Below are 21,171 nucleotides of genomic sequence, written 5' to 3'. Positions count from 1 at the left end.
GGCGCGAGGACAATAGGTGAACCGCGGGTCCTCCACTCGCAGAGAATACCCCACGACATAATGACAGTGAAGACGTGTTTGTCTGCTGGAAGGCTGACAGAAGGGAGGAGCAGCGTGGAGAGGTGGATGGAGGTATAGATGGAGGTATAGATGGAGGTATAGATGGAGGGAGGGAGGAGCTTTTCGCTGCCTTTGCACTTTTTTCCTCTCCACCTATAGCGCCGTTGTCAAATTGCATCCTTCAACCCGAAGAGCCGAATACTGCTGCTGCCGTAGACGCTCCCCATCGGGGGCAACGCGGCCCCCGACAGCCCGGCCAATCAGAAGCGCCCGGAGGCCGGTGGAAAGTCCTTCTGGCGTGCCCACGGCGAGCGGGGTCCGACCAATCGGAGAGAGAGAGAGAGAGGGCCGGGCTTTGAAAAAGGAAGGGGCCACCGCTTGGCTCGGGGAGCTGCTAAGGCTGCCATTGGGAGTCCAGAGTCCTGACAGTTATTTAGCGAGAGGCCGAGCTCCGTGTCGCTCCCTTTGTTGATACCGGCTCTAATGGGACTGTCACCTCGCGGCCGTCGGACCGGGAACGCAAAGAATCACACGACGGACACGAGAGCGCTCAAATCCACCGCTGCCGCCGAGGGGAGGAGCACAACGACAACACAGGGAGGAACGCAATCAGACGCCGGAGAAAGAGAGAAACGGGCAAACAGAGGGCGAGAGGAGACCACACACCCAGTGGTACTTTTACTACGTCTTTATAAATGATGTCTTTACCGGCTGCTAACTTTACTTTCTTTTTTTTTCTCGCTGAAGGCAACTTGAAAGGAAGTTAATGAGAGAGAACCAAGACACCAAAACAAAGAGCTGAAAGACGGAGAACATCCGTTATATATATATACTTTTTTTATTTATCATATATATATAAATAAATATATATATTTATATATATATATATACAGGACTGTCTCAGAAAATTAGAATATTGTGATAAAGTTCTTTATTTTCTGTAATGCAATTAAAAAAACAAAAATGTCATGCATTCTGGATTCATTACAAATCAACTGAAATATTGCAAGCCTTTTATTCTTTTAATATTGCTGATTATGGCTTACAGCTTAAGAAAACTCTAAAATCCTATCTCATAAAATTTTAATATTTCCTCAGACCAAGTAAAAAAAAAGATTTATAACAGCTGAGTGTTTGTCAAGGCTCAGGAAACCCTTGCAGGTGTTTAGAGTTAATTAGACAATTCAAGTGATTTGTTTAATACCCTACTAGTATACTTTTTCATGATATTCTAATATTTAGAGATAGGATATTTGAGTTTTCTTAAGCTGTAAGCCATAATCAGCAATAAATCAGAATAAAAGGCTTGCAATATTTCAGTTGATTTGTAATGAATCCAGAATGCATGACATTTTTGTTTTTTAAATTGCATTACAGAAAATAAAGAACTTCATCACAATATTCTAATTTTCTGAGAGTCCTGTATATAAATATAAATAATAAATAAATAAATAAATAAATATTTATTTATTGATATATATATATAAATATATATATATATATATAATTTATTTATTTATTATATATAAATAAATATATATATAATATATATATATGTATATTTATATATATATAGGTATATTTATATATAAATATAAATAATAAATAAATAATATATATAAATAAATATTTATTTATTTATATCTATATATATAAATAAATAAATAATAAATAAATAACTGATATATATATATATACATATATATATATATATATATATATATATATATAACGGATGTTCTCTGTTTACTGACAAGGATTTCGTACATTTCGTGCTTCAACTTTGCATCCAGAGTGACATTCCTCACCCGCTGACCTTCTATAGAGAGCAAAACAAACACAAAGATAAAGAGCTTGATGTGAAGTGGAAGCCGGAGCACTCGAGCAAGAGGACGGCGGTGAGTGGGTGAACAGGAAGCTGATTGGTTGAGCCGAGGCTATGGAGCCATTGGCGTGAACTGACCTACAGATTGAACTATGGGACTCATTTTGAGGGATTGTAATAGCTTATTAATTACATTAAGTGAAGCATGACGTCGTTGGAGTGTGTTCCCCACGTTGACCACCGGCCCGTTCTGAACGGACCGGACACTCATCCCGCGGTGATGTTGTTGTTGTCGGTGGCAACTTTCTCATCCATCGACCATTTCACACTCCAACGCCGCCATTCGGAGTCCCCGAGTAGCGGCCACTTGCTCGTCAGAAACTGTTTGGTTTATTCATGAAAACAACTCGGCGACGTAATCGAAATGGAAAAGTTCCCCCTCGACCGCGTGTTAAATTGTGCTCATCACACCTCTCCTCTTGCTCTCCGGTCCACGGACACGCCCAGTTACAGGAAACGGGTGAAAAGCAAAGCCCGAAACCGCTAATTCCGCCCCTGAAAAAGGTTCCCCGGAGACGCCGTCACGGAGGTGTTAGTGGAGTGCGGTGCTCGTCCAGTGAAGTGGTGAAACGCTGGTGAAATACTCTTCAGTTGGCTCTCCGGGAGAGTGAGCTTGTTTTATTTAGAGTTTATATTCATATCCAACGTGCCGAGTGTCTGAATTGCATCGAATTCTTATGAAAGCACTCCCTCGGTGCACACACACACACACACACACACACACAACCACCGAGCGTGGAGGAGATCGAACTGATGTAACGGAGGACCGGCTGATTGGTCGCGCTGCAATTTGGGGCGGAAACGAGTGACCGAGGAAGCAGTGAAGGATGTAGGAAGTGAAGTCTCCACGAAATCAAATCTTTTCTGTTGCTTGAACCCAATTACACAGTTCAGAACGGCGGCCGGTCGAACTCGTCATGTTTTCAGATGTTCACGCGGGAGAGAAGGAGCGCCGACGTCGTGGAAGTGATGACGTTAACCCCTTGATGCCCGCAGGGCCCTCAGGCAGAGGCCTCACTTACAGCTGCTTCATTCTTTCATTACCATTCGTATTAATCTATATTGGCTAAATATATATATATATATATATATATATATATAAATAATATAATATATATATATTATAATAATAATGCTGCATGTATATATTATACTATATAATATTATGCTATAATTATATATATATAATATATATCATAATAATAATGCTGCATGTATACATTATACTATATAATATTATGCTATAATTATATATATATATATATATATAATATTATCATATTATTAAAAGATATATATATATATATATAATATATATTATAATAAGAATGCTGCATGTATATATTATATAATATTATGCTATTATTATATATATATTATCATATTATTAATATATGTATATATATATATATACATATTTAGGACTTTACATGATTGTTTCTTTGCTTCTGCTCTAATTAGTGCTTTTGAAAAGATCCCGGGGGACCCTGCAGTCCAAAGGCAGTTTTAATAGATAGGGTAGATAAAATAAAAATGTTTGTCATGGGTTCCACTATCAGGGGAGGGGGGGGGGGGGGGTAGGACTGCTCTGCCGTTCAGAAGGACACAGACTTCTTCTTGAGCTAAATACATTCCACGAGTAGCATTGTTTGGCAAAGAGATGGACCACAGCATGACAGCTGTGTATTATGTAATCATATTATTAATAATCATTATATCTGTTGTTTAATGGCACGTTGGAGTGTAAGTAGAGGGTCGGCTCTTTGCTCCGCCTCCCTGTCAATCAGACACCAGAGGATCCACAAGTCCCGTCTGACGCAACACTTTGCTGACGCAGCGCGTGCTCGGGATGCCGAGCGAGCCGAGGCGTGTTCATCTGCTGCGTGTCCTTCACTGTCCCTCACTATTTCTTTTTTTTACAAGTGAAGGAATACACTTTCTATCTGAAAGAAAACACGCTGGGGGAAGATTTAGCGAAGCAATTGATGTAAAAACCTTTTCCCGCCCTTTTTTCTTCCTCCGGGGTTGAGGAACTCTATTAAGTGTTACATTTTGATACATTTGCTTCGCGAGTGATGTAATATAACGGCGGCGTACATCATTTACCTATATGCCCCCCCCCCCCCCCCCACACACACACACACCAGAACTGCAATGAAACAATATGTCAGCGCAACAAGAGATGCAATAAAAACAGCACCGCGAAAAAAACAACAAGCGTCTCCAAAAAGCATATCACGAGCTCATTACGCGCTGTAATGAAATACACTCTGCGATATGAGGTTGTAAATAACCCACCGTGTTTTCATTTGGGTTTACCGAGCAAACAGCGGCGCCGGCGTTTCAATATCACTGAGCTCACACACACACATATATATACAGTATATATCACATATATTTTAGCAGAGTAAAGCGAATAACATAACAATAACAAAAAGAAAGACGTCTCCTCCTGCGCCTAAAAGTTTTCTTCCGCGAAAGTGCGGGGGAGGTTAACCCGAGTGGCGAGTTGTGTGCACTTTTTTGTGTGTGTGTTTTTGTTTGTTTGTGTGTTCGCTTTTTGATGAAATCCCTCTAAATGAGGACCCCCCCCCCCCCCACACACACAGTCATTCTGACACTTAGCTGTATTATATTACCCAGAAAAATAACGAGGTGGACCGAAATCCTGCTGAGATGCATTTTAATAGGCCGGCTTCACCTGTTCACCTGAAGACCTGAAGACCTGTGTGTGAATGCATCATATGAGGAGCCGCATATCACAGATACCATTACAGATATCATTACAGATATTATTACAGATATCATCAAAGGTTCTTTTAGGATGCTTTGGAAGAGGACGCAGAGTCCAGAGGAGAGGACGGAGAGAAAAAAAGCGAACGCACATTTTCTTTTGTTGCCTGGTCTTGAGCTCAATTATTTTCCAGCTCTCGTTTGTTGATTTGTTTGTTTGTTTGTTTGTCCGAACCGCGAGGTCAGAGTTAAAGAAGACACACACACACACACACACACACACACTAACACACACAGACACACACACAAAGGAAGCCCCCCTGAGGGTTTAATCCAACCATCTGACATACACAATTTACAGCATCTGTAACTTATGTTTGTAAATTCCCATTTCCACACAGATTGACGAGTCAGCTTGTTTCCTCTTGTTTGTTTTCACCGCCTTCGTACCGGCGGCTGCTTCCATGTTCTTTATTTCGAAGAGTTGAAAACGAAAATCGTGATGTTGGTTTCATCTGTAGCTGTGAAAAAAACAACTGCTGTGTGTGCGTGTTTTAGTGTGTTTCCGTGCTTTGGCGGGAAAATAAAAAATCTGCCCTCTTGCCGACACACTGGTGGAAGGCGATTGGCGTAATCCGAGAGTGTAAACCTCGCTGTACAAATGGCCGTAAGGGACTTTGTGTGTGTATCGGTGTGTGTGTATGTATACACGGTCTATACGTGTGTGTGTGTGTGTGTGTTTGTGTGTGTCAGAACTGCCAGCAGAAAGCTGCCGGTCTGTCTGGGTGTCTGATAAGAGAGTTTAGAGTAGCAGCACAGAGCCTCCGAGGGGGAACTCGCTTCAGACGTTCCTCTTTTTTCTCGCGCTGGTCGTGATCCGCTGGCCGTCGTGGAGAACTCGTGTTACACTCTGTTCAACTTTTAGCTTTTTTTTTATTTGAGAGAACGATGAATTTATGAGCTGAGCTGCAGGGAAGAACGAAATCCTTCTGTGTGCTGGAAGCAGATGTACAAGCGACACGCGTACGCACAGTAACCATGGTTACCATCACACTGGAAGTCATTTAAAAGAGCGTGTTGCCAGAATATGAATATATATATATATATTTATATATATATATATATTTATATGTGCATGTATATATATATATTTATTTATATAACACATATATATATAGATATATATTTATATATATGTAAATATATATATATTTCTATAACAAATATATATATATATATATATATATATATATTCAAGAAGACATACTTCAGACTGTGATAAGGTGCAATAATGGAAAATAATCTAATATAATAATCGTTGTCAAGTGCCTACACAGAAAAATAATGGTTCTGAAATGGTTCTTAAAAAAAGCCTTTGTGGTTCTACAAAGAACCATCACCAACTGAAGAACCATTCTTTCATTTGAGGCACCTTTATATGTTCTTTGAAGAACTATTTAAGGAAATGATTCTTCAAAGAACCCTGGTTTGAAAGGTTCTTCATGGAACCAGAAATGTGGCCTTAAAGAACAATTTTTTTAAGGTTCTTTGAAGAACTATTTAAGGAAATGGTTCTTTTATGGCATCACTCTGAAGAACCATATTCGGTTCCAGATAGCACCTTAACTTTTCTGTGTGTTATATATGTTCCACTTAAAGACTTTTGTGTGCACAATTGTATTCTTCTTCTTCTTCTGATATGATATTCTGCTTTGCTACTCTCTCCCTTGTTTAATAATTTCCCGAGAGATGTATAATTCATCGCATTAACTCAAAAGGAAAAGTCTGTTTAAACTTCAGAAACTAAATCCCCGTTGACGACCTTCCACAAGGCCAACGAGTCACATCCATTGAACAGATCCGTGTCTCGTGCTTTAGAAACATGCAGATTTCTCTTCATCGTCATAACTCGGTTATAAGCATCTGGCCCCCGGTGGTCGAGTGGTGAAGACGCAGATCACATATCCTCATCTCTGAGAACTAATGGAACCATTAAAAAATATATTTGAACGTAGATTTAAGATTTGAAGTCGTTCAAGTTTTGGCCATGTTGAGAAAATTCGGGACAAAGTAATCATGCACAATCATAAGCATACGCACCAAAAAAAAAGCTGCCTCAATTGTTGCCAAATAAATGCTTGAACGCATCTTTGATCTCCAAAACTGTCACAATATGCACGCCGTGAACAGGTTAAATGTGCCACAGTCGACAAAGACATATTTGTTCCCCGGCTATATTAACCGCTGCAGGAGAAAACTCCCGAGTCATCCTCAGATCTATTCCTTGTGCGCTTTTCCCCCCCAAGCGGTTATTAAGTTTCCCTCGCCGCGGTGCGTCCAGAGGGCCGGCGGACGAGGCCGCCGCACCACGACTTCAACCGGGAGACGAGGGCGTCGGCTTCTCAGCCGCTGGGCGAGAGGATGGAGAGAATACGGCAGGATGTGTGTGTCTCGGGGACTCGCGGAGAATTTGTGAGATATTAACTCCATATTCCTCGAAGAAGAGGAGGGAGGAGGAAGAAGAGGAAGATAAAGAAGAAGAGGACATACATCCATCACTCACTCTGACGAGAGGAGGAGAAAGAAAAGAAGTGGAACAGGAAGAAGAAGAAGAAGAAGAAGAAGAAGAAGAAGAAAAAGAAGAAGGAGAAGGAGAAGAAGAAGGAGAAGGAAGAGAAGAAGTGGAACAGGAAGAAGAAGAAGAAAAAGAAGAAGAAGAATAGAGAAGAAGGAAAAGAAGAAGAGCAGAAGAAGGAGAAGGAAGAGAAGAAGTGGAACAGGAAGAAGAAGAAGAAAAAGAAGAAGAAGAATAGAGAAGAAGGAAAAGAAGAAGAGCAGAAGTAGAAGAAGACAAATAATAATAATAAGAAGATGAAGAAGGTGAAGGAGAGGGAAGAGAAGAAGTGGAACAAGAAGAAGAAGAAAAAGAAGAAGAAGAAGAAGAAGAAGAAAAAGAAGAAGGAAAAGAAGAAGAGCAGAAGTAGAAGGAGACAAAGAATAAGAAGAAGAAGATGAAGAAGGAGAAGGAGAGGGAAGAGAAGAAGTGGAACAGGAAGAAGAAGAAAAAGAAGAAGAAGAAGAAGAAAAAGAAGAAGGAAAAGAATAGAGAAGAAGGAAAAGAAGAAGAGCAGAAGTAGAAGAAGACAAAGAATAATAAGAAGAAGATGAAGAAGGAGAAGGAGGGAAGAGAAGAAGTGGAACAAGAAGAAGAAGAAAAAGAAGAAGAAGTAGAAGAAGAAGAAGAAGAAGAAGAAGAAGAAGAAGAAGAAGAAGCAGAAGAAGAAGCAGAAGAAGAAGAAGAAGCAGAAGAAGAAGAAGAAGAAGAAGAAGAGGACATGAATGCATGACTCACTCTGACGAGCATGTGGGGGAAGGGTCCTCTGGAGTTCTCGGGCACGTTGATGGGCGGGATCACCCAGTCCCTCTTCTGGCGCCGCAGCCCGTTGGAGGCGGAGCCTCTCAGGTGCCTCCGAGCGAACCGGATCACTCGGGGCTGGGAGTCCCGGGCTCGCGACAGCATTTCCTCGATGGCGCCCTGGGAAAAAAAGAAAAGAGAAAGGCAACCGCGTCATCGCACTGCGCCGCGTCTCGGAGAAACGTTTGAGGAGCGCTCCCCTCCCAAACGACGAGGAGGAGGTGGAAGAGGGAGAAACTGAAACGCCTCACGATTAACCCGTGTCGGAGGAGTGACGCGCAAGAAAATATATATATGTTACTGCTGCATCACATCACACTCCGCCTGCCCGGCCCCCTTTCTTTATCTTTAAAAAGCAGACGCCATTGTTCCCGCCGAAGACAGAAAACAATGTGACACCCTGACAGCAGCGGCCCGTCATCAGATAAAACAGGTGCTGATGAAATACAGGGTAATCACGAGGGGGGGGGGGGCATACGGTATTACAGGCAACTCCTTTGAAGGAATGTGTGTGTGTGTGTGTGTGTGTGTGTGCACAACCCTGGGAGATGACTCCCTCCAGCTCCGGCTGCAGAGGGCAGATTGTGTCGCCGCTCATCTCGCCGGCTGAGACGAGGGTTAGAAGGTGTCTGAGAGACGGAGTGTGTGTGTGTGAGTGTGTGTGTGTGTGTGTGTTTTATATACACCTGATCCTCTATGGTGTGTATTCCTGTGTAAAATGGTTGTATTTGCTGTAATCCAGCTAATCCTATTGTTGTCTCTGGGCCACACACACACACACGCGTGTTCTCACACACGCACACACGCACACGCGCGTTCTCACACACACACACACGCACACTGGCATTGTGTCGCTGTCACCTGAAGCGCAGTGGAAATCCTCCCGCTGCTCCCCACACCTGGAGTGCACACTACGGCGTGCACGCCGGCCACGCCGCACACGCGACACCGTGCACGCGTTTTATTTTTTCCCCCCCGCACGCCAGTCACCGGGCGCCAGTTCATCATATCGACACGCACCTGCTTCACGCCGGTGACTGTGAGCCGCACCTGAGCAAACGGCGTTGTTTGAGCTCTTCTACACGTTTTTTTTGGCAGGGGGTGATGGGGGGGGGGGGGGGTAACCGAGTGGATGGTTAGAGGACAGAGAGAGGAACGGGGGCGGGGGACCAGATGTGCTTCCCAGATAAGATAACACTCGTTCCCGGCTCCACTCATCCGGCTCGACTCGCAGGTACCAACTGGCACGGGGGAGGGGGGGGGGGGAGGATGCTGCCAGCCCGGCCTCCACGGGCGGCAGATGGAATTAGTCTATGTCTGTGAATGTGTGTGTGTGTGTGTATATGAAGGTGATCATTTGAAACCAACAAAGGTCATGTCTGTGTGTCAGATGCCGGTGGGTCGCATCAGGACCGTCTCCAGGTCAGCTGTGACACATCTGAGGCCCGCTCGTCCTCAGTCGGCGCGCCCGCCGTCGCGATCGAGTCTTTTTATATGCAGACGGTCAGGCAGAGAGAGAGAGAGAGAGACGATGATATCAGCGTGGTGGCTGCGTGTGACTGTCACTTTAAGACATCACGGCCGATGACAGGCCGCTGGTATCGTGACACGACCGGGATTACAAAGGAAAGAAAGAAAGGTTGGAATATAAAAATAAATAAAACTCTGCACACAATGCGAGGGCGGTCGATGCTTGTTGAGGGTTTGGGGGATTTTGGGGGATTTTCATTTTGTCTGAATGCAGTGTGTGCATGTGTGTGTGCATATGTCGTGTTTTCAGCCAGGGGGGCAGCTGGCAGCTACCTGCTCCCAGGAAGGCTGCACATTGCACGGGGCATTCTCGAGGCCTGACAGCCCCCCCCCCGAGCCCCGGAGCCGACATCTGGAGGTCATCAGCCTGACATAAACAATCGGAGAGCGTGCGCTCGTTTGCCGTTCTCTGCTCGCCGTGGCTCCGAAGAAATGTTATTCAGGTCTTCAGATACTATTATTTTTTACGTCTTTAGAGCTGCAATTCCCTTTGCTGGTTTTCGCTGTGCTACAACAAAAGAAGAAGAAGAAGAAGAAGAGATCACAGAGCTCGTCTTGTTCTCCCGTGAGATCATGTTTTTCTCACAAACTAAATTGAAGAGAAATAACATTTAAACCTATAACTTTTATGTGAAAATAGTTGTGAAAATCTCACAGCTGCTATTTGCCTTCTGGTGAGGATCGTCAACACAATCAGGCTCTAATCACAAAGTTACCCCCCCCCCCCCCCCCCGGGGTCCTACGTTGCACCCCGGCTGCCGGCCCTCTCTGTAATCTACCTCGAACAGGTGAGGCCGCCTGGGAAAAAGAAAAAAAATGCAAATCAAATAAGCACTAAAACCCGCTCGAGTCCGGATCCAGTGGTGCGTGACTGATGAGCAATAAGCCGGTAGAGGAGTCGAACCAACGTGCCATGAAATCAGGGCGAGGTGGATGAGCCCGGACCACTGAAACAGCGGCGAGGGGGGGGGGGGGGGCTGAGGTCGCAGGTCACTGTACACAAAACATAACAAACATTCTAGGTGCCATAAGTTCTGTAATCGTGGTTTGGCGTAACCATGTTGTCTTTATGTCTTCACTACGAGAGTTTTTTTTTCTTCCGACAGTGGAACCTCAGGAGTGAGAAACCAGACTCTCCACTTTCTGCTTCTACTCATAAGTCATAAATAATAGATGTCAGCGAGGACAAACTGTTTAAAAGGGAGATGTTTCAGCCTGGTGGAGGTTGTCACTCAATGTTTCACTCAATAACTTCGAATTTTATGCAGTTTTTTAACAATGCGGCTCCTCGAGCAACGGCGGTATCGTATCGGACAAGTTTTCCAGCGTGTAACAAGCAGCAGGGAAATGAAATTAACCACCAACCAAAGTGTATTTCTGGTATCTTAATAGGCATTCCTTCACCCGTGTTCCTGTCTCACATTATCCTGTAGCACATACTATATTTTAATAATTACATTTTTAATGACTAAGCTCCTAATGAAATAGGTGTTCAGTTTTTTGTATTCCTCCTCGGGGCGTACCGGGAGATTGGAACTCAATTCCGCTGTCGCACAAGCACCATTTATAGCATACGAGGAGGAAAAGGTGACGCCGACGCGTGTAAACATCGTCCGTGAAGGATGGCGAGCCGCACCGCGTACGTACAAACGCTGGTTTTCCACAATTTAAACACATTTATTTCTTGTTCAATTATTGAATCCAGCTGCATGACGTGGGGGAACATTGTTATACACCCCTGGAAACCACATCACCCGGGTCCTCTTAGACCACGCCACAGTGGAACATGAGCTCAATCAATGTCAATTATTTCCCGGTCTCCATTATTGCTCCGCCGGCGCTGGGCACAACTTTAAATCCCCACTCGCCGATTGCTTTTGCGACACGAGTCTCTGGCTTTTTTTAATCATGATTAGAAACATGACTGAACATTGAGCCCGAAGGCAACGCGGGAAGAGTGAGAACGGGGAGCCGCCGGTGGTGGAAGGCGGTAACTGCAGCCGGAACTAATATAGCTAATATATTTAATATAGCCAATAGAGCTAATATAGCTAATATATTTAATATAGCCAATAGAGCTAATAGAGTTAATATAGCCGTGTACGTGATCTGTAATAACGTCTCGCCTAATACTGCGTTCACACCGAAAGCTTTGCGAAACAAACAAACCTTAAAGTTTATAAAGACAAAAATTTGAAACATCTGAAATGTGAAAAGTCAATATTTCAACTTTGGCGAGAAATTCGCCCGACACTGAGTTGCGATAGCCAATCAGAGTTGAGACGTGTTGTTGAATCTAATTGGCTGCCGCTAGTTGTAAGTGATATTCACCGAGCTGTATGAGCCTATGTATAAATATATATATATTATATAAATGTTATGAACCCAAAGACGAGGGCGTTAGATGTTCCCAAGTTTGTGGGATGTCCTCAAACAAGTATAAAGCAGAACTAGTGGTTATTTCTAACACGTTGGATGGCGGTAATGATAACTGTTTCCACAGAGTGAAGCCACAGAGATAAGCCCCGCCCCCTCTCAGGAGCGAATGAAGCGAATGACGTGATTAAACAGGTTGAGACGAGATCCTTCACGAGGAAGCTGGTTCACGCTCTCTCTAGAAATAACGATGCATACATATCTAACTAGAAGGGGCACTCGGTAGAGCGCATACCTTCGCATATCACAAGATTGGGCATTGAATTATGAAAATGTTGGCATTACTTGCATGCCAATTGGATAACAATTGACCGTGCTATGGTAAAAAGAAGATTTTGACCTTTTCATGACCTTGACCTTGACCTTTGACCCAATTGATCCCAAAATCTAATCAAATGGTCCCCGGATAATAACCAATCATCCCACCAAATGGCATGCGATTCAAGAATATGTTGACCTTTTCATGACCTTGACCTTTGACCCGATCGATCCCAAAATCTAATCAAATGGTCCCCAGATAATAACCAATCATCCCACCAAATTACATGCGATTCGGTTTAATACTTTTTGTGTTATGTGAGTAACACGCATACAAATAAATAAATAAATAAATACACGGCGATCAAAGCATAACCTTCCGCATTTTCAATGCGCAGGTAATTAAGACGATAAAACCCGGGGTCGGGCTTCAGTAGCATTTCATTTCATCTAAATCCAGTTTCAAATCCTCTTATCGAATCTAAATCCTTTAAGATTGATTTTTTTATCAAACATAATGAGGTTGAGCGTTCAACACTCGCAAGTAACTCGAGCTGAAAATGTCTATAAGAAAGATCCGTAAGTGCCATTTGTTGACTGATTAGGCAGACGCCGCTTTCTATACTCTATTAAATACTAATTAAATGCATCTGGCACGTTGTGATATCTTCTAACTTCGACGCCGTCTTATTTCACGAGATACCCGAACACTCCAGTTCCCAAAACTATTGGGTTTCCGATGGCTAATCAGGCGGCCGGTGGTTCGATACCCGGGCGGTCTACACGTTAAAGTGCCTTTGGGCGATGGGGGCGTGGCCCGGTGCCGTTCCGACCTCGTTACCTTCGTCAGCGCCGCGGGGTGAGGGTGTCCGGCCAGCGCCAGCTTGACGGTGGTCTCCCAGATGTGGGCGTCGTGGAGCCCCCGGGCCGTCACCATGAACTGGACGGGCTCCGACAGGTCGGACAGCTCCTGCTCGGCGTACACCGAGCCGTCGGGCCTCACGCTGTAGTTTGGGTCGCTGCTGACGAAGCCCAGATCTCGGCTGCGCGGTTGGCAGTCCTCGAACTTCACTGCAGAGAAACGGGGAGGGGGGAACGGAATTAGAGAAGAAGCAGAGCGAGAGTTACTTTTTTAGAAAGCCTCGGTACGTTTTTTAAGATGACTCCATCGAGACGTTTCTTGTACTGTGGGGTCAGAGGTCAGCAGGTCCGTCTTTCAATCAGGGGGGGTCAGTGGTTCTTGGTGTCCTTGAGCAAGACACTTAACCCTGAGTTGCTCCCCGTAGCTGTGTCTACGGTGTGTGAATGTAACGTGATTGCAAGTCGCTTTCGATAAAAGCGTGAGCTAAATGGAACGGAATGTAAATTCCCCGCCGTGACCTTTGACCTTTGACTCCCGACTTTGACGTCCCAAACTGAAGCACATGGCGGTGTTTTCCCCCAAGCAGACGGATAGCGATGTTGAACTAGCCTTTTCCTGAATATCATCATCTCAAGACGTACAACGGAAAAATGACTTTTTGATAAAAATACATGTTGTTATGTTGTTGAAAAAACTAAATTTAAAAAAGTGAGTAAAAAAAAAAAAAAAACACATATATTCCTGTGAGCTTCTCCAAGGGGTGTGAAGAGGATCAGGATGTCTCCAACGACACCCGGAGGTGTTCGGCTCGACCGAGACAAAAGAGAAGGAGCCGCGTGGGTGGGGGGGGGGGGGGGGGGCCATGTTTTTAAATCCTTTTCATTTCATCGTCAAATTGAATCAACACCGAATGCATCATCATCGCGCGACGCAACGGCGTGAATGACTGATTTGTTGTTTTCCGACGTGTCTGTTGTGTGTGTGTGTGTGTGTGTGTGTTGACGGGCATGTGCTCTGAGTGACGCTATCTACGCAAACGCTAGCTGCTGATAACGAGACAAATTGATTTCATAAAACACCCCGAGGGGGGAAACAGATCGTCTGCTGTGAGTCTGCGGTGTGATCCTCCCCCTCCCCCCCCACAAAAAGAAAAAATCCAGCGTGAAGAATTCTGCACAGCAAGCTTTTTAAAATTTGTTTGTTATCAAGCCATCTATTAAATTTATCGCCCAGCTTCCTGTCCTATAAAAAACAGCTCCCCAAAACATCAGGCTAACGTAGCGCGAGGTCTGCTCGCCTGTTTTTTGGGGTAATTGCGGCGGACGGTAAACACGCCGACGACATCGTGCGCGTCTGTCGGCGTTGGCAAAAAAAAAAAATGCAATCCTTTATTTTTATTCGAAGAATAACATCGCGGATAACAATCCTCATGTGAGCGATGTGCTGCGCATTGAGTTAGTTTGGGGATCATTTATCAAGCCTGGTGTGTGTGTGTGTGTGTGGGGAGTGAATTCAAACCACAGCTCTAGTTGCGGGATGTCTGTCCCAAGCTGCAATGTGGATGTTAATGCGACATTAAGAAAGCCGGCGGTCTCCGTGGGTCTGACCGTTGCCCGTTGCCCGTTGCCCGTTGCCCGTTGCCCGTTGCCCCGCGCTCGGCGCCCGGCGCCAGTTGGCATGGGAACACACGCGTGTTCCGTGAGGGACGGCCAGAGTGCGGCGTTGACTTTGATTCTTTCCCCGCTCGGGCACCGGGCCCACGGGCCACCTCGCCGCTTACCATTCACCGCCCACCGGGTTGTAGCCCTTGAAGGGGGGGGGGGGGGCGCCCCCCTGATTCCCGACACGTTTTACTTACGGCGTGGAAAATATTCATGAATTCCGTCGGCGTTCATTTAAATAATCCGGTTCACGAAGCGCATTCAAATCCGGCTGGTGGGATCTGATCTGTGTATGTGAGTATGTGTGTGTGTGAGTGTGCGTGTATGTGAGTATGTGTGTGTGTGTGTGTGCTTGTGTGCATGCATGCGTGTATGTGTACATGTGGTTGTGTGTGTGCGTGTGTCTGTGTGTGTGCGTGTGCATGCATGTGTGTGTATGTGCGTGTGTCTGTGTGTCTGTGTGCTTGTGTGTGTGTGTATGTGTGTGTGTGTGCTTGTGTGCATGCATGCGTGTGTATGTGCGTGTGTCTGTGTGTCTGTGTGCTTGTGTGTGTGTGTATGTGTGTGTGTGTGTATGTGTGTGTGTGTGCTTGTGTGCATGCATGTGTGTGTATGTGCGTGTGTCTGTGTGTCTGTGTGCTTGTGTGTGTGTGTATGTGTGTGTGTGTGTGTGTGCTTGTGTGCATGCATGTGTGTGTGTGTGTGAGATGTCAGGATAAAAGGAGAAGGCGGGAGATGCAGATACGAATCGAGGAACTGTGCACGCGCGTGTGTGTGTGAGCATGTGTGTGTGTATGTGTGTGTGTGTGTGTGTGTGTGTGTAAGGGAGAGCGAGATGTCAGGATAAAAGGAGAAGGCGGGAGATGCAGATACTGATCGAGGAACCGTGGCGCGTGTGTGTGTGTGTGTGCATGCGTGTGTGTGTGAGCGAGATGTCAGGATAAAAGGAGAAGGCGGCCGATGCGCTACTCTGTAGCACACGCATAAAAAAGAGATGGAGGCTAAACAGAAAAAAAATGAGAATAAAAAAGTAATTGGAACAATTTTCTCTGCCAACCACCCAAAAAATTACAAAACATCTTTTGTTTTAAGACAAGAGGAGCTAATGTGCAAATGTAGACGTGCAGATTATTCATCGTTATGGAACCGGCGGCGGCCGATGAAGACGAAGACCGTCCGTAACGATAAAGATACCCATAACTAATATCCTCCGGTGCGTGTCTTGTGGCACTTAGCCGCCTGCAGACGCCCGTGTGCGGGAAATTAAACATTAAATGAATAAATGAAGGCGAGCAGACCTTCATCAATTAATAATCACATCCATATTTCACTGCAGGTTCAATCAATACGGCCACCGGTCAGCTCATCTGGACCGGTGGAGGACACCGCCGGCACCGCTGCATTGTTCCATTGTTCTCTTCACCCTTTGTTTGACCGCTGTGCTCAAATATGAACCATGTGTTCATCATTTCTCTCCCTCTTTGCTTCCTTCAAGAATCGATTAGTCGAGAGGAGGAAAAGTAATCGGCAACTCTTTGGTTCATTGTTCTTAAGTCATTTATGGAGCAGAGATTCCAAAATATTTGCCGGTTAAAGCTTCCAATATGATTATTTCTTTGCTTTTCTTCATCGCATCTGATTAATAACGGAATATTTTGGAGGTTTTTGGACTTTATAGACATCGATCGATTGAGAAGATAAACGGCCAGCATGTGTATCCAGCCATATCCATATCAAGGGCCTTTGAGTGCCTTTTAAAGCACTATATAAATACAGTTTATTGTTATTATTATTATTATTATTATTTACTGCGCTCAACTTTTAAGAGCTCCCTGCAGCCTGAAGCTTTCTGAAGATATACCATAGAAATAACAGAGCTAATAAGTAGCAACTAACTTCATATTATTATTATTATTATTATTATATCATAATTAATTCGCATCATGCGGTTCAAAGGGATCGAGGTGAGCGGCTCGTCTCTGCTGTTAGTGGACGTTGACCGCACCGCGATGCGTTCAAGGTCCAAACAGTAAACACTCAGTATCGGGCCAAAGGTCAATTAAAACATTTCCATTATGAGTTAAAATGTAACCTTGTAAACTTAAAATAAAGACGTCTGTTTTAAGGAGACCTTTTATGGCAATACATTCTAACACAAGCTCAAAGCAGCTTATGATAATTAAAGAATACTAATGCCCCCTTAAACATGTTTTAATAGCCTTAAAAATCCTCTATTTCATAATCATTTGACTTTTGTGCTTTCATGCCAACAATTCATTCTCATGACAACTTTAATTGCCCAAATCCTTTTTTAATAGGCCGACATGTTCTCAGAGACTTCAAACTGCCGACTCGGCGGTTCACGATGAGCCCGCAGGGTCACCGGAGGTCGCTGGTTACGGGTGTTTCTGTGTGTGTGTCCTTGTGTGTGTGTGTGTGTCCTTGTGTGTGTGTCCATGTGTTTCTCCTTTGCTCCAGAGAGCTTGCATTCATTGTTCTATTCTGTAGCTTCAAAGTGCAAGTGTGTGTGTGTGTGTTTCTGTGTGTGTGTGTGTGTGTGTGTGTCGTATGCTGCTGTGCCCCTGCGTGAGTTTGTGTGGGTTTGTGCATCCTCCTGAGTGTGTGTATGTGGAGCTGTGTGTGTTTGCATTAATTTGTTCTATTTTGTAGCCTAAAAGTGTGTGTGTGTGTGTGTGGCAGAGTGTGTCCTGTATATGTTAGCGTGTGTTTGGCCCGTGTCGTTCTGCTCGGCTGCTCGTGTCTGGACGCGTGACGGCAGGGAACACGCGGTCCAACAGAGCGGCCAAGCAGCCGTGACCGCCGACCACCGAGTCCTCTGCACCCCCCCCCCCCCCCCCACACACACACACACATATACCCAGCGGTGGGGGCTGGAGGGGGACGAGAGCCACGCTTATGCTCTTTGTCTCCTCCAGCTTGTAGATCCAGGACGAGACCCCGAGGGGAGGCCAGCGCCGCTCTGATATGGAAACATTACAGGTGCATAATGCAGATGACAGGTGTGTGTGTGTGTGTGTGTGTGTGTGCATCCACGCAGAGCCCGGCGCCCCTCATCCCCCTCCGCGTCCGCCTACCACCGCGCCTCCACCGCCATCCCCCTCCTCTCGCTGTCACCCGTCTCCTCCTTATCTCCTCCGGTCCTTACCTCCTCTCCTCCCTGTTTAACCCCGCCCCCACCACCTGTCCTCCTCCTCCTCCTCCTCATCTCTCTCTCTCCCTCTTCCTCTCGTATTCCCTCTGCAGACCGAAGCGCTTTCATCCCCCCCGAGAGCCGGCGCCAGCCAAAGGCCTCGACACCCCCGGTGGGCCGGTTATTATACTGCCGAGAACAAAAAAGCAGCGGGGACTTAAAAGAGGTGCGGAGAAAAAAAAAGAAGAAGAAGAGCCGCCGAGATTTGCAAGCGTTTATCCTCGTTAGCTGTTGTCAGAAGAGATTATCTGATTTTTTTAAGGCTCCTTTTTTAAGACTTCGATCTTTTTATAGACCTGCTGTTATAAAACAACCTTTATTACCAAAGCCTCACTCTCCCTTTTTATGAGGTTCACTTTGCTCCTGCATGTCTCTCCTGCTATGCTTTTCTTTTTTTGTGGTGTATAAATAAAGATTATGATGTCAGCTACAACAGCTAGAAATAGACATCTGACAGCAGGGTATCAAAATGTGTGTGTGTGTGTGTGGCAGGGGGAGTGTTACCCCCTTTATGCTGCTGTAAAGAGAAGTTTTAAAAAAGTGGAATACTTGGTGGAAAGAGTCCAGACTCCAAGGGGTTAAATCACTCCAGACTGGAGCATATGGATATTTGTTCTGGTGCCGTTCATCGCCGTCGTGCCGCGGCGCTCAGTAAACATTCCCTCTGGTGCCCCTGCTGCTTTTTTTCTCAAGCCAGCGGGAAAAATCAACGCCACCCACTCAATTTGCAAAATCACAGTGTTTTGCGCCGGAGGCCGTGACAGACAGCGGCGCCGAGCCCACCGACGAGGGGAAAAAAACAAAACGACGCGGCTGAAACACAGAAGGCATCGCGGCGAGCGTCTCGGCGGTACTTCTGTGTGCTTTTGTTTTTTTCGCGAGTCGTCTGACGGATCAGCGGCACATGCACCGTTTTTAATCGTGACAGTGATTCATTGAGATCAACTCGTTGGAGGGCACTGAAGCGACATCGGGCTGAAGATGAACCGTGCGGCTCACAAGCAGCTGGATGGTTAAACAATTAAAGGACTGAAAGCATCATGTGATAACTAACGTTCACACCAAAAGCCACGAGTAGACCGGCGAGCTAAGACAACGTACGGACGCGAATGGTTGCGACTTTTCGGCCTTAAATTGAAATATTTAAACTTTGGCGAACCTTATTTTGAAATTTAAAAGAATTCCAAAAACGTTCAAAACATTTTGGAACATTTTGAAAATTGTTGAAAATCTTAGAAATTGTTTGGAAATGTTTGAAATTTTGTGAAATATTGCGGAAAAATTTCGTAAAGTTGCGAAAGCCAATCCCCAATCGGCGTTGAGACGCTCCGCCGTTGGTGAATCTAACTGCTGCTCTAGTGGCGCTGGAAGCAACAGTTATTCAGACGTAGTAACTAAAAATCACCGAGCTGTGTGAGCCTACGGGTGATGTCATGTATTATATACAGTATATATTTATACGTATTTATGATATTAATGCTATAAACCAGAACACGAGGGCGTGTGTGGGATGTCCTTAACAAGTATAACGCAGCACTAGTGGTTATTTCTAACATGGTGGATGAGGGACATCGTAACTGTTTCCACGGAGTGAAGCCACGGAGATAAGCCCCGCCCCCTCTCAGGAGCGAATGAAGCGAATGACGTGAATAAACCAGTAAAGCGTTGCGAATATTCTCAACACTTTTATCGTGAACGCAGCATCAACTAGTGGTTAGTTCTTCCGTGTTGGACGGCGGAAATGATAACTGTTTCCACGGAGATAAGCCACGCCCCCTCGAAAGAGCGAATAAAAGCGAAAAGCCACAGATAGTCAAGCGAGTAAAGCTTTAGGTGTGAACGCAGCATCAGAAGAAACGGTTTCATTCCAGAACCTTTAAGAGAAGCAAGTCGTGTTTTCGAAATATTTCATTAAGCGAAGCAAAAAGTTTTGGATGAACTGAAGCGAGGCGGAAAGAGGTACGTGTGATCCTCCAGCGGAGAGAAGTCTTTTAGACGCGGAGGAGGGCGAGACCTCCTGAAGGTTCTCGACAATAGAGCTCGGGAGACACCCGCGACTCGTGTTATTCCGAACCGGTTCACACTCGTCAGCGGGCGGAGGGGAACGCAGCGGAGCGGGCGTGAAGTGGAGATGTGAGAAAAAGAAAAAACGATTTCCACAGATGTCGTGATTTATCGCGACTCCAAAGTGCCCCGTCTCGTCAAACCTGAGGCGCCCCCCCGTGCAGAACATCCTCCCGTCTTTTGAAATCCAGCCCACAGGAATGCTCATAACTAATTAAATTTACATACCGATGTTTTTTTTTTTTTTTAAAACACTGCAGGTGCACAATGTGAATTTCGTGGAAATGATTTTTGTTGTTGTTGTTTTGCCGCAGTTGGAAATGCATTCCTCTGCAGTTCTGTTGTAACAGAAGCCCACACGGCTCCCTCTGACAGCCTCACACAGGGAAACCACGGCGACTCAAGTGTGTGTGTGTGTGTGTGTGTGTGTGTGTGTGTGTGAGTGTGTGTGAGTGTGAGTGTGTCACTGTGTGTGCTTGTGCGTGCAAAGGACCCAGAGTAAGAGAGATAAAGAGACACATGGAGAGAGAGTAAGAGGGAGAGAGAGAGGAAGAAGAAAAGGGAGAGAGCGAGAGAGAGAAGAAGAAGAGGGAGAGAGAGGAAGAAGAAAAGGGAGAGAGAGAGATAAAGAAGAAAAAGAGGGAAAGAGAGAAGAAGACGAGGGAGAGAGAGAGAGGAAGAAGAAAAGGGAGAGAGAGATATAAAGAGAGACAGAGAGAGAGAGAGAGAGCTTGAGGATTGAGAAAAGGGGGAAAGAGGCGAGATAAAGAGGGAGAGCGGGGGAGCAAAGCAGAGCGGATGCAATTAAAACACCGGGTCACAGATCGCAGTGAGCAGGGCGTCGGCGTGATTAATAAACCAACATTCATCCTTTACTTCTGTGTGTGTGTGTGTGTGTGTGTGTGTGTGTCTGACTGCGTGATACCCTCAGGTGTGCCGGGGGTTAACCCTCTTTTTAAAGGCCAGGAGTCCCGCTGCCCTGGACAAGCGGGTCCTAAGACAAGGTCTGACTCCACCGAACACAACAAGAACAAACATGGACGTGATGGAGGTGTG

The 21,171-nt window shown here is 45.3% G+C and overlaps 1 protein-coding gene across 3 annotated transcripts in view; it reads right to left on the bottom strand.

The window, feature by feature from the left end:
* LOC130208085 (cadherin-4-like) overlaps positions 1-21,171 on the bottom strand; it is a 209,408-nt gene that overhangs the window by 66,565 nt on the left and 121,672 nt on the right. For all 3 annotated transcript variants that reach the window (XM_056437005.1, XM_056437002.1, XM_056437003.1), the window contains 2 exons: positions 13,159-13,388; positions 8,031-8,213 (listed from right to left, as the gene is read on the bottom strand). In XM_056437005.1, coding sequence (XP_056292980.1) covers positions 8,031-8,213; positions 13,159-13,388 — 413 coding nt within the window. The remainder of the gene's footprint in view (positions 1-8,030; positions 8,214-13,158; positions 13,389-21,171) is intronic.

The sequence above is a fragment of the Pseudoliparis swirei genome, chromosome 18 (assembly GCF_029220125.1).
Source record: "Pseudoliparis swirei isolate HS2019 ecotype Mariana Trench chromosome 18, NWPU_hadal_v1, whole genome shotgun sequence".
Lineage (NCBI taxonomy): Eukaryota > Metazoa > Chordata > Actinopteri > Perciformes > Liparidae > Pseudoliparis > Pseudoliparis swirei.
The sequence above is the reverse complement of the archived record's forward strand: the minus strand, read 5'-3'. Positions and strand labels throughout refer to the sequence as shown.